This window comes from Eimeria acervulina, genomic scaffold, assembly GCF_000499425.1.
Source record: "Eimeria acervulina Houghton genomic scaffold, Eah_scaff31, whole genome shotgun sequence".
In the NCBI taxonomy this organism is placed as follows: Eukaryota; Apicomplexa; class Conoidasida; order Eucoccidiorida; family Eimeriidae; genus Eimeria; species Eimeria acervulina.
This window is the reverse complement of record NW_013549896.1, coordinates 15,879-28,895: the sequence shown is the minus strand read 5'-3', so window position 1 is coordinate 28,895 and position 13,017 is coordinate 15,879. Positions and strand designations below refer to the sequence as shown.

The 13,017-nt window shown below is 52.6% G+C and overlaps 2 protein-coding genes across 2 annotated transcripts; one reads left to right on the top strand and one right to left on the bottom strand.

Annotated features, from left to right (window-relative positions):
* Nucleotides 1-266: 266 nt before the first annotated feature.
* On the bottom strand, nt 267-1,479 carry EAH_00006910 (40S ribosomal protein S9, putative; the record flags this gene model as incomplete). The annotated part of the gene is made up of 3 exons (XM_013395996.1): nt 267-616; nt 767-920; nt 1,417-1,479. 3 exons carry the CDS (start codon nt 1,477-1,479, stop codon nt 267-269), a joined length of 567 nt encoding a protein of 188 aa, XP_013251450.1.
* Nucleotides 1,480-6,090: 4,611 nt separating this feature from the next.
* EAH_00006900 (Transporter, major facilitator family domain containing protein, related) lies at nt 6,091-12,451 on the top strand (the record flags this gene model as incomplete). The annotated part of the gene is made up of 9 exons (XM_013395995.1): nt 6,091-6,235; nt 6,628-7,262; nt 7,664-7,898; nt 8,252-8,790; nt 9,250-9,737; nt 10,018-10,295; nt 10,949-11,134; nt 11,638-11,699; nt 12,203-12,451. 9 exons carry the CDS (start codon nt 6,091-6,093, stop codon nt 12,449-12,451), a joined length of 2,817 nt encoding a protein of 938 aa, XP_013251449.1.
* Between the last annotated feature and the right edge of the window lie 566 nt (nt 12,452-13,017).

Genomic DNA, 13,017 nt, shown 5'->3' with positions numbered 1-13,017 from the left:
CCAAAGCCCTGTTGCGGCTCTTCATCCTAGCATATCTACCAGCAGTTCAAGATATAACACTAAAGGGCACCGACTAGCTGCTTGAAAACGACACAGGCAAATGACACAGAGGGGTTCAGCTGTGTTGAACATCCCTTTTTTTGAAATTTTGAAATTGGCCTTGTTATTTGCACGTTGGGTGGTAGTCTGTCACGAAAATGGATGCCCTTTCTCTAGGTCGGTTGACTGCAAAGGAAACACTGGGCCGCAAAACGGCCTGTCAGCGTTTACTCATCATCACCTTCCTTGCTGTCACCCCCTCTCAGCGCCTTTCTCTTTACACGGCCAGGTCGGCCTCCCCCGTACGGAGACGTGAGGGAGAACTCAATATACTTCTCTGAGTCTACACGCACCATGAAAGAGGGGATGTCGACGATCTGCTTCCCCACGCGAATATGGCGCTGTCTGATGAGACACCTGGCATGGTGAATTGACTTTGCCAGGCCCAGCTTGAACACACGTGTCTGCAAACGCCGTTCAAGGAATTTCTGCACCGTCAGACCCAACACGTAATCCAGCTTCTGCTCCCCCTCGCTGAGCAGCCCCAGGCGGACCATACGACGCAGCAGCGCCGTCCCTAAACAACAGCAGCAAGCACATGCATGCGCCCAATCCACCTTCTGCATTTTAAAGCACTCAAACGAACCGCTAATTTGGCATGTTCTTTCAAGCAAGTAGTGATACACCATCATTGCAAAACAGTCTCCAGATACCCAACAAGGCTTACCCTGGAATATGCGCCGGGGGTCCTTTTCTTCAAGAGTCAGCAGCTCACGAGCTGCTGAACGAATCTTAGCAAGCGCATACTGCACCCTCCAAACCTCTCGCTTGTTCTTCAAGCCATATTCGCCTAGCAGCCGGAGCTCTTGGTCCAAGCGTTCCTGCAGAAGCACCACGCACCACAGGCTCAACCTCAAGAAAAAGTGAACACTCTAAACAACTCCAGCCCCTTCATACAACCATCCGTAACACTTGCAGTCAGCATCTCGCAGTGCCCGCTGTCGGCGTCCACCGTGTCACTGGGGAGAAGGCTAGAGGGCAGCCACCCGCACATGGACCACAAGTTACAAATGCCCTAGGCCTTTCTCCACATACTACTCGATCCACAAGGAAGCGAAATTTAGGCACACGGATTTGTAAAAACGGAAAAAGCCCCGCATGCATGCCCTCACAATAGGGAGCACTGCATGACGCCTGGCGCTTCGCACTAGTGTTTGTGGCAAAAAAATCCGCAGCGTCTTCTTATCCCCATGCCACAGTAATCTGAAATATATCGAAATACTAAGTCTCTATGAAGAAAAACCCGCGGACGATCCATGCTGATGACCCCACACTCGCCCGCCTGGAAGATGTGCAGAGTTCTTAACAAAAACACACCTTTTCAAAAGGGCGCTTGGGGTTGCGCGCCGTCTTGCTGTGGTTCCTGTAGCTCTTCGGCATCTTCGCGAGGAATTTGGAGGAAAAGGCCACAGAAAACTCGAAAATAGATGGCGCGCGAAGCTACAGGCACAGAAGCTCATGTAGGCCATTTCCCCACCGCGGGCAGCGCCGCTTGTGCATGCAGTCCAAGCCGCACAATGGCCGCTGTGGGTCGTACCTGTACTATTTTCTTCAACTTGTCCGCTTCAAGCATTTCTTTTTCCATGCAAACGATTTTTGTATGTTTCTTCGATAGGATTTGCGCGAAAGGACGTTCGCCACTTTCCTTAGAACCATCCGCTTGGATTCCATGCATGCAACGAGGGCCGTCACCCCTTGCGTGTATCTGGCCTTGAATAAAGTTTGCACAGGAACACTTTCTTGGCCTTGCATAGCAGCCTACGCGCAATCAGAGGCACTAAAGTTGTCTAAAGCATTAGCATAGGCAGCAAAAGGAGGTTTGGTTGCTCTTGCATGTGAAGGTGCCTTGCAGCTTAGTTGGAATGAGGAACGCTGCAACTTTTCTGCAGCATCTCCCCCGGTCTGGTGTGCCCAAACGCATGGGACCTGGGGAGAAGGCCAGCTGCATTTTAGGAACGCTTACTTGCTTTTATTCCTTTGGCTCGATTGCAGTTTACTACAATAGTAGGGTACGACCGTTGCCGCAATTCGCAGCACCGTTACGGTTGTTGGGCGCACGAACAAGCAATGAGTCGCACCCGCACTGCAGAATGGCCTGTTGCATAGCAGTGACTAGTACTAAAGATGCTTCAACCGTACTGGGACAGATATTCTCGCGCAATCCTGCTAAAAACCTCGGCCCTTTTCTCCGCCTCCATGGTGGGGTTTGATCAGGAACTGCCCTTTAATAGGGAGGCGACCAACGGTTGAGACCGTCGCTGCGTTAGTGCAAACTCAATATCTACATCCTTTTTTAGCGGGAGACATCTTTGCGGCAGAAGCGGGTCGTGAAGGATGCACCTGCTTTTGCTGACCGTCCCCATATGATGGGAACTACGATGCGGAGGCAATGGCGGAGTTCGTTGGTCCCATAGATTTTTCTCTTTGTCTCCAGAATGCACCTGAAGATGTGGAGTAGCTATTGGTACCTTTCTTATTAGGAGGTAAGGCACGACAATGGGTGGTTACACTCCACCGGATATTCGCGTGCTTCTCAGATTTTTGAAAGAAAACGAACAGAAGCAGCCAGTACGAGAGTAGCAGTAGGCGTCCTTGTTGCTAGTGGAAAATTGGCTGCATGTTTGGTGGGAATCGGGTTAACGTTCAGACTGACCGTGAAGCCCTGACACACCGAAGAGTTGCCAAAACAACGATAATGAGAGTCATTCGGCGGCCTTGATAACAAGCCCAGGAGTATGACTTCACACTCAGGTGACTGAAGCGTATCACCAACCTGGTCTCTGATGCACTGTGCCGACCCCTACCTAACCAGTAGGGCGCCGTGTTCCGCACACGCGCTTGCCTGCAATGATTCCTGTTTCCTTTCTAAATTGTTTTCTTCTTATCCCTTATATATTCACGCCGCTGCTATCCGTGCTAACGTCAACAACGCGGGGCGGGTCAAGCACTATAGCAGTGATGGCGACCCTTCGTGGTACCCGACTAAGTGTGGACTGAGCCAATTATACGTTCGAGTTTCGGTTCGCACAAAAGTAGCGGGCAACATGCACGACCATGTTATAGCTGGCAATGATACGACCAGCACAACAATGCAGAGAGTATCTATACCCTCATGATGGACTAGGGTACTCCCGTTGGCAGAGAAGTATGCCCCCCAGGTGGGGAATGCCATACGCTCAAGCGGAGGAAGACACACTCTCGAAGTCGGACGCATAATCTGGAATGCCTTTCGACTCTTCACCCGAACCTGGCAAAGGGATTTGATTGTGGGTTTACCATCAATGAGGGGTTGTGATATCATGCACGTCGCTTTGGTTACACTCAGCAGGTGTGCCCAATTCACCCCGTGCTAACACCAGAGGGAGTGGCCCAATTATTCCTGAACTATCTCTGGAAGCTCCACTATCTTCCGAAAAGCATCACTACTGAGAAGGGCCAAAAGATCGGTAGCGCTTGGCAGGCGCGAATGAGCGGCTCAATATCGACGATAGCACGGCCACCGTGAACTAGCCAGAGGCGAGCCGGCAAATTGGACGCACCGAATGCGTAGAAGTGCACCAAGGTAATATGGCCCATTTCTGAGTCGAGTTGGCATTTTATACACATAGTTTTGTCGGTCCTCGTGCACCGTCTGACCTCCGCGAAGCGTTGTGGCAGAAACTGCACCAACCAATAGACAACTAGATTGCACTTCCGCGCCGTAGCTTCAGATATCAGGTCCACTTCGTAGCCCGTAATGAGCACCGCTATCAACGCCAGACTATTAATAGGAACTTGGATTAGTACAAAGTCAAGTCGAGGCGGATCTGCATGTGCGGCTGTCATGTCTTTCCCTCTCATCACCGCGCCGCACGTTGCGCATAAGCACGCCACTTTCTTGGTCCCGCTGTTTTCTCCCGTAGCGGCGCTTCTCCAATTCTCGCTCCTCCAATTCCCTAGCTCTTTTCATCCTCCTGCAGTCTAGAACAGTGTGAAGTTGTTTCTTGCATACACAGATGCATCGCTCGATACGTCCCTTCCGGCTTCTGCAAGCCGACTTCCTCGGCTGCTAGCGATTACTGCGCTATCAATCACAGCCACAATATCCAGAGGCACTATCTTCGAGTCACTTCCAAACCTGCCTTCCACCTCCTCAGCTACTGTGGTTGAAGAGGCGTATTTTCTCTCTTGGATCCTTGAGTATTCCATCTTCTTGGTGAGGTCGCCCATCTCACCCCCTGCTTTCCGCTTCGCGGCCCAGTCGGTTGCCGACTGCTTCTCTCTGGGAAACAGCGATGCATTGTATCATTGGTATTGGTGTTCCAAGCTCGCCTCCTGTTGCCGGATGCTTCCCTCCGGGGGGCAGCTCTGCAAAGTGCCAGTGATATTGGAGTTCCGACTCCACCTTTGGACTCCTGGTCGGTGAGGATGGATACTTTTGGATGTAGCAATATCTTGCTCGATTCCTTTGTTTAAGTTTTTCAAGTTTTGCCACATCCTGTATCGTTGACCTAAGAATAAACCTACTCAGCAGCTAATCTTCGAAGGCTTCTCCAGACTGAATTGCCACCGGAAAAGTGGTTTCATTGTTTGAATGTAACCACTCATTGTCGTGCCTTACCTCCTAATAGCAAAGGTACCAATAGCTACTCCACATCTTCAGGTACATTCTAGAGACAAAGAGAAAACTCTACAAGACCAAGGAACTCCGCCACTGCCTCCGCATCGTATATGGGGACGGTAAGCAAAAGCAGATGCATCCTTCACGACCCGCTTCTGCCGCAAAGATGTCTTCCGCTTAAAAAGGATGTAGATATTGAGTTTGCACTAACGCAGCGACGTTCTCAACCATTGGCCGCCTCCCTACCAAAGGGCAGGTCCTGATCAAACCCCACCACGTAGGAGGAGAAAAGAGCTGAGGTTTTGAGCAGGATTTCGTGAGAGTATCTGATCTTGTATCGTTGAAGCACCTTTGGTACTAGTCACTGCTATGCAACAGGCCATCCTGCAGTGGGAGTGCGATTCGTTGCTCACCCGTGCCCCCAGCAACCGAGACGGTGCTGCGAATTGTAACGAACGGCAACGGTCGTATCCGATTGCTGTAGTGAAATGCAATCGAGCCAAAGGAATAAAAGTGCGCAAGCCTTCCTAAAGTGCAGCTGACCTTCTCTCCAGGCCCCAGACGTTTGGGCACACCAGACCGGGGGAGGTGGTATAAGATGAGTTGCAACGTTTCTCGCTCCAACTAAGCTGCATGGCACCTTCACATGCATGCGCAACCAAACCTCCCTTTGCTGCCAACGCTAACACTTTAGACAACTTTAGTGCCTCTGAGTGCGCGTAGGCTGCAATGTAAGCCCCAGAAAGTGTTGTTCTGCCAAGTTTGGACAGAGCATGGTACCCTTCTTCTACGGCTTCGGAAGGGCAGTCCAACATGCAGGCATAACCAAGCCCCCTTTTGCTCCATAAACTAACACTGTAAACGGCTTGAAAAGGTTTTCTTTGCCCTCAAGAACCAGGCTGCTCCCAGTTGCAATCACGTTATTTGCCCAGCAACTCCTTGTAGCATCCCCTGGATGGTACAGGCTGCGATGGGAGTTGCCGGGCAAACTCACGTGCAGGCATACCCAAGCTTAGTGTTGATGCATAAACTAGCACCATATACAATTATATGGAGGAAGACTTGGCCCGCCATACCCAATCTTTACGCGAAAAATGAAATACACGCATTAACTTCACACAGACCACTCTACAGGAAGAATCGACAAGCGAGCGCTAATTCAGGACTCCCATACTTTAATCACTCAACATTCCCTTGAAAGGGAGGTCATCTCCATTTTTAGACATCTTACCCCAAGCTTTCCAAATTCATCCGCATCTGCGCCCTGCAGGTCACAACGCTCCGTGCAGTCGCCTCCGCCTGTCACATTCCAAACTCCTATCATCCTCTCAGGAAACCTGGCAGCCCTTGGGATGAGAGAAATTTTGACCGGATCATAAATGCACCTAAATATGGGAATAAGTCTTCAACTCTGCGATGTAACTACAACTTTGGCCTTCGCGTGTTTCAACGCCTGGAGCGGTGCTGATGCCCTTCGGCTTCTGTGCTCGGGGCTGCAGCAGCAGCCAAAATTTCCGCTCTTGATTTTGAGAGTGGGTAAATAAACCAACACGTAGTACTAAGAAGCGTGCCGTCATTTCTTCCTCCTTTTTTAAAACTTACGGAGAGAGTGGCTTTCCGTCCACCTACAGCGACGATTGCCCTTCGCTGCTTGTCGAAGCCTGCAGCTCCTCTTCCGTCCAGGTGTCTTCTCTCCCTTTGGTCTCCCAATCCTCTCAATCGTCTCCTTTCCCACTGTTTATTTCCTGAAGCAGAATACTGGGCCCTCCGTGGGGCTACACAGGCTGCGGCCCCGCTTCGGGAGGCCCCCAGGGAGCGTCCATCGTCTTTCCTTCACTGGACTGAGGGGGCCCTTTTGTGTCTCACTTAGCAAGGAAGGAGAGCATTGCATGCACTACCCAGTGATTAGTGAAGCTGATCTGCTTTAGAGCAGCGGTCACTGCAAAGACAGAAGGCGGTGGAGGACGTTGATGGGCAGCGTTGTCTGACAAATCGCCCTGCCGTCGGTTGGGCGCTTTGCTGGGGTGTACAGACACCCCAGGTGCTGCAAATGAGCGCAGCGAGCCCCAAGGACGACGACAATAACAGTAAGACCTCTCCAGGCCGGCGAGCTTCAGTGGGTGGCCCCCCCGGGAGGAGGAGAAGCCTAGCCCCAGAGGAATGTTTGTCTGTTCCTTCTCTGCCCTCCTCTCCTGCCTCTTCTCTCCCTCGCGCTATGGCTGGCCAAGCAAGTAAGCCTTCAACGGAGGAGCGCTTCCCCCTTGTGGCCAAGGGGACCTTCCAGGACTTGGAAACGGGTGAAGGGGCTCTCGATGCACCCGATGGGGGGCCCCCCGCGGCTCCCCACAACCTTTCTTGGGGGGGTTGGAGACGCAACAGCAACAGTTGCAGCAACAGCAGCACAGAGAGACAGCAGCAGGGGAATACATCTGCCTCTCAACCCCCGCTCAACCCTCAAGCGCCAACCCCGATGACGGGCTCCTCATCCTCTCCGGGCTCCCGCTCCCCCTCGGACGAAAGGTTTCGCCGCTGGTGGAGATTCTTTGGCCTTGAGCCTCTCGCGGTCCGTGCTGCTGTTGCTGTTGCTGCTGCTGCTGTGCTGTTTGTATGGAGGGGTTGGAGATGTATGCTGTGGGGATTCTTGCTGCTTACGTTGGTGCTGCTCTGTGTCGCTGCTCCTTCCTCTCGCGTCGAGAAGGACGGTGGAGTTTCTTAGGCTGTCCCTGCGGGGTTTAGGCTTTTTAGGATATAGAGTTGGGGGTTTAGGGTCTACGGAATATGCTGTTGTGTGGCTCCAAATGCTCAGGGGAGGCAGGTCCCCGCCGCAGGTGTCGTAGGCTGTTGTAGGGCGGGGTTCTCGTATTTGCAGCGAAGAGAGCAGACATGGTCGATGCCAGTGTGCATACATTTGCGTGCGCACGCAGAGGAGCTGTGCCGTCTGTGTGGTGTGGCATGTCACTGCAGCAGGAGCAGCAGAGGCAGGAGCAGGAGCAGCCGCAGCAGCAGCTGCAGCAGCAGCAGCCGCAACAGCAGCAAGGGCACCAGCAACAGCAGCACCCGCGAGTTGACGTGCGCTTCACATCCGTTGTTTTTCTGATTTTCTTTGCGCTCGAGATTTTTGTCAACTTTGATTGCGGGGCAATTCCCTGCACGCTGTCCCGCATGGCAGATGAATTTCGCCTCTCCCCCACTTGGCAAGGTGTACATACACCCCAGCACAGACTTGCTGCATGCAGTGGAGGCAACATCTTTCTGTGCAGGCATCTCTTAGATGTGCCCTTTATGCGTAAAGTTCATAGGGGTTGAAGCAGTTCGGGTTGCTTCAGCAGCAGCGACTAGTACTAGTGCTCTTGCCGAGCAGTAGCAGCCACAAAGACAGTCGGCGCCAGCAGATTGCCCCCCATAACGGCCCAGTTTCCTCATCTGTGGATTAGCTTTTGAGTGCCTTCGCCGTTCAATACGGCCCCTGGATCTCCTGCTTGCGCATGCCGAGGAAACGTGCATGCATGCATGCACGCACGCATGCTCTTGGTCCTTGAATTGTGCGCGCAGGCATGTTGGGGGCCTTGCCCTACGTGGGCCTGACATTGATGTCTCCTTTCGCCGGTCGCGTCTTCGCCTATTGGCCTGCCAAACGCGTCGTTGTAATTTCGATGGCTTTAAATGCGTTTGCTACCCTTCTGATGGTGCTGACGGTGCTGCTGCCGCAGGAGGTGCTGCCGCTCACCAGCAGCGGCGGCATCGGCAGCGGCGAGAATGGTAGCGGCTTCGCAGGCGGTGCTGCACCCACCGACCTGGCTGCCGCTGCTGCTACTCCGGCGGCGGAGGGTGCTCCTGGTTCAATGTCTGCTGCAGCAGCAGAAGCTGCTGCTGCTGCAACGTCGACGCGTCCGTTTTTTCGTCTCCCAGACTTCTCCTTTGGGGACCTGACTCCCTGTGCGCTGCTGCTGCTCTCAAGCAGATTGCTGGTGGGGCTCACGCAGGCCCCATTTGTAATATTTGCTCCTGTCTGGGTGGACGAGTTCGCCCCCCCGAAGAAAGCAGCCCTCTGGATGGGAATCATGCAGGGGGCGGCCGTCGTAGGAGTCACTGTAAGCTGCTGCGGCTGCTGCTGCTTCCGTTGCTGCTGCTACTTCTGCTGCTGCTTAAGGGGGAAGAAGCGAGGCATCAGACTTCCACAGACAGCGGATTGGGTATATGTCGCTCGCGACTACTGTGTCTCCCTTGTTTGGATTCCCTTACTTTTTGCATATTTACTTCTACACACCTTTGCTATATGATGGGCCTATCTTCGTTACCTATCTCATTCCAGTCCCTTCGACACGGGCCTGTCTCTGTCTCTGCTAACGTGCCTTCTTCGGCCTTGAATAGGTTCTGCCTTTTGCTCTGTGGCTATTCATCCTGCTGCCTTCGTTTCTTTGCTTATGATCATTTTCGTGTTTTCGTTGATTATCATTTTGTGTCCTCCTTTCGTTGTTTCTTGTCGATTTCCCGTCTTTTGTTGATTTGCACATTCCCGTTTTTGTGGATTCGTCCTCTCTATAATGCAGGTGGGTTATTTGGCTGCCGGGGTTTTGTCTGTGTATTTGGGCTTGAACTGGCGCTCGGCGATCTGCTTTCAAGTCTTCTTCCTTTTCCTCCTGACGGGGCTCGTTGCCAGCATTCCCTGGCAGTATGTACAGACACCTGGGGGCCCAAGGCCCCCTAAGTGCATCCAGGAGGCCACGCCCGCAGCAGACCAGTCGAATGACGAGCAGCAGCAGCAGGACCAGCAGCTGCAGCAGCGGGAAGGGGAGCAGGATCAACCGCCCCGCGAACTGTCTGCGGCAGCAGGTGGCGGTGGAGCGATAGAAAGCAGCGCAAGCCACAGTCCACAAGCAGCAATGACAGGAGGGACTCACAGGAGGAAATCGGCAGATGCTGGGAGGCGGCCGCCAGACGGCAGCCGCAACTCAGGGGCATGGCCGTCTCCCCCCTCTGCAGGGGACGTTGCGCCAGCAGTTGGTAGCCGTAGAAATGCATCTTTGAAGCTGCTGCTGTACGTGAAGAAGGCCATTGCTGCTGCATCTTTGTTCTGCTTCTTTGGCTGCGTCTGTGGAATGTGCAAGTGCGGGGCAGGAGAGCAGGGTTGATGCGTGTGTTCTTTATTATTCAGTACCGCTCTCTGCATTTCTGCTGCTAGTGCATGTGCTCGCGTCCCTGCTGCTGCTGCTGCTGCTTGTGGGTGTGTTTGCGTGCCCGCTGCTGTTGCAGTTGCCGTTGCTGCTGCTCTTGGACTCATGCTTCTCTCTTGCTTCTTTTGTGTGCGTGTGCCGCAGAACACCGATGTACATGCTCCCTGTGCTGACGCTGTGTGCATTGTTATTCGTCGTGACAGGGGTTCAGTTCTGGGGCACGATATTCTTTGCTTCGTTTCTGGGGTTGAGCCCTGCAGCAGCCGTGGGGGCATTTGCTGCTGTTGCTGCAACTTCGCCTGTGGTTGGGGTCCTGATGGGCGGCCTGACTGTTGATGCAGTTGGCGGCTACAAGACACTGAAAGGCCGCACTCGAACGCTTGTTGCATGCACTGCTTATGCTGCTATCGCCGTTGCATGCGGTGAGCCTGCACTCAATAATATATATATATATATGTATATATGTATATATATATCTATAATTTTGCACAGCGCGGGCGAAGCCTGCACAGCTGCACAGCTGCAGTGGAAAGAAAACAACTCCGCGATGGTTAGACAGGAATGCAGGGGGTTTACAGTTGCCAGCTTGTTTGAGCATATATATATATATATGCATGGGATCTTCTATATATATATGTAAAGGAGGACGCCTAGACACACCTAGGTGGGGAAGACTACGCCCAAAGGGGTGAAGGTTTATGAAGAATTCGCGCGGCAGCTCGGGCCAACACAGCAGCGGCGGGGTTTGGATGCGGTGGAGTAGGGGACGAGGCGCTGCTGTTGCTGTTGCAGTTGCGGTTGCTGTTGCTGTTGCCATTTTTCGCTGCCGTTGGAGCTAGTTTTGGATATGGTAGTTGGCGTCGTTTGCGTGGACGTGGTGTGAATTTGTGCGTGCTGAGGTGTACGTACAGGCCTGTAGTTTGTGTAGAAGGGGACTTCTGTGCGGCGCTTTTGTTTGTGTATGCTAGGGTTCATGGAAAGAGCTTTTGGCGTGTCTCGTTTTGCTCCTTGGTCGGAGTTGTTTGCATGCATTTGAATATCTACACTCTGCTGCCGTGTGTGCGTGTTTGCTCAGCGGTAATCGGCAGTTTTTCTTCGCGGGTGTATGTATGCGTGGCCTGTTTGTGGCTGCTGCTCTGCTTTGGGGCTGCGATGCTCCCCCCGCTGACGGGCATCCAAATTGATGCTGTCTCCCCGGACCTGCGGACGTTGGCGAGCGGCATTTCGATGTTCTTTTATAACATATTGGGCTACGCTTTAGGTGCGATGTACAGCGATATGCAGGGGCTAAGGGGGTTTAATGGCTAATAGGAAACAAAAGGAGACAGGTTTATGCCTCCTATACACCGCAGTTCGGCCTCTCGTTGCTGCAGCATACGGCGCAGCCGAGAGCAGAGACACAGACAGGCAGAGACAGACGCAGACAAGAAGCTACGTAGACATACAAATTACACACATATGCCAAGACGCAATTCACACACTAAACAAAAGTCAAACAAGAAAACTCTTGAAAGACGCCAGAGCTGGTGCAACTGCTCACGCTGCTTCTGCTGCTGTTGCGGTGATTGCATTTGCTGGATTTGCTGGTGTCGCTGCTAATGCTGATGCTGATGGTGCTACTGCAGCATTTGCTACTGCGTTTGCTGCGGCATTGGATGCTTGCGCTGCTGCTACTGGCGGTGGTATTGCTGTTTCTCTTACCGTGCTGCTGTTGCGTTGCTGTTGGTGTTAGTGCTTCTGGGCGTGTTGCGTGCTTGCTCTCAGGGGCATTTCTGCCTGGAGTGGCAATGGACTTGTTTCACGGTGGAGACGTCTTGGGTCTAAGGGTGAGATCTGTTTCTTACCGCCCTGTGCCTCTTCGCTTTGTTTGTTGCCCCTTTTCTGTTGCTTCCCTTTGTTTTGTGCTGGTTTGCTCGGGCTTAATGGCAGCAATAGTATTCCTGAATAATTCTGTCACGGACAACAACTATTTAGAGGTAACAATAGTAGCAGTGTCTTTCTGATCGTAGGTAGGAGCAATAGGGAAGCTATTAGCCAATGGCAGAATTATGAATATTATTTAAGAGAGACAACAAGCACAACAATGCATTATTATTAACACACTTCACAGTAATATTCACGAATGAGGAAGCCGTTCTTTTCTGTTTTGCAAGCAAAACGCTAGAGTCGTAATGCGAAAGTTGCATTAGACTGTCGCAACGCACTTGTGGCTTTCCCTAGAACTTCCTTGTGGATGAGGGTTTAGGGTTTAGGGTTTAGGGTTTACGGCTCAGGGCTTCTGCGTTAGGGTGCGGAACTGGGAGTACCGTGCGTGCGTTTGGGTTTACAGCTGGTGCTTCTCTGGTCAGTCTTTGGCCTTGTGTTTTCATTAATTACTGCGCTGTACGCTTGGAAGTTGGAGAGAAAGGAAACCGCAGCGGCATCTCGGGAGCTCGAGCTGTCTGTACACCCCACCGCAGAAACCCCCGCATTCACCGCAACCGCCCCACAGCCCATTCGCCCCAAAAGGCCCCGCAGCGCACGGGGCTTCGTGCCCATTACTGTGGATTCAGTCTGGCAGCAGCAGCAGCAAGCCTAGGAGAGCGCAGTGCAGCAGCATGGACAGCAGCATCTCAGGAACTGCAGCAAGACCAACAACAGCCGTTCCAGCATTATGAGCAGCATCACCGTGAGTAGCAGCAGTACCAAGCTCGAAAGCAAGAAATGCAGGAAGAACGGCAACAGCTAGCAGTGGCACCGGCAGCAGTATCAGCAGCAGAAATAGCAGTATTAGTTGCAGTAACTGCAGCAAACGTGCAGTTGAATAGGCGACGGTCCAAGGCGGCCTTTGTGCAATGCAGTGCCCGGGCAGCAGCAGCATCATTGTGTTCAGGCAGCTTAGAGCTGACTCTACGCCATCTTTCCCTTGTGCTTTTTATCCCTTTTTACGGAAAACTGTTGCTTTTCTCGTATCTGCTTCAACAGGTCGTCACTGCTGCAGCAAATATACTCTCCTGCAGCAGTGGCATCAGCAAAAAGGAACAACGCAGCAAACGTGGGCAGCTGCTGCTCCTCCCCTTGTTTCTTTTTGAACATTTTTCACGTATACCAGTGGGCCCGAGGGGCCTGTGGAACCTTAATTTGTGAGATAATAATTTCCTTGCT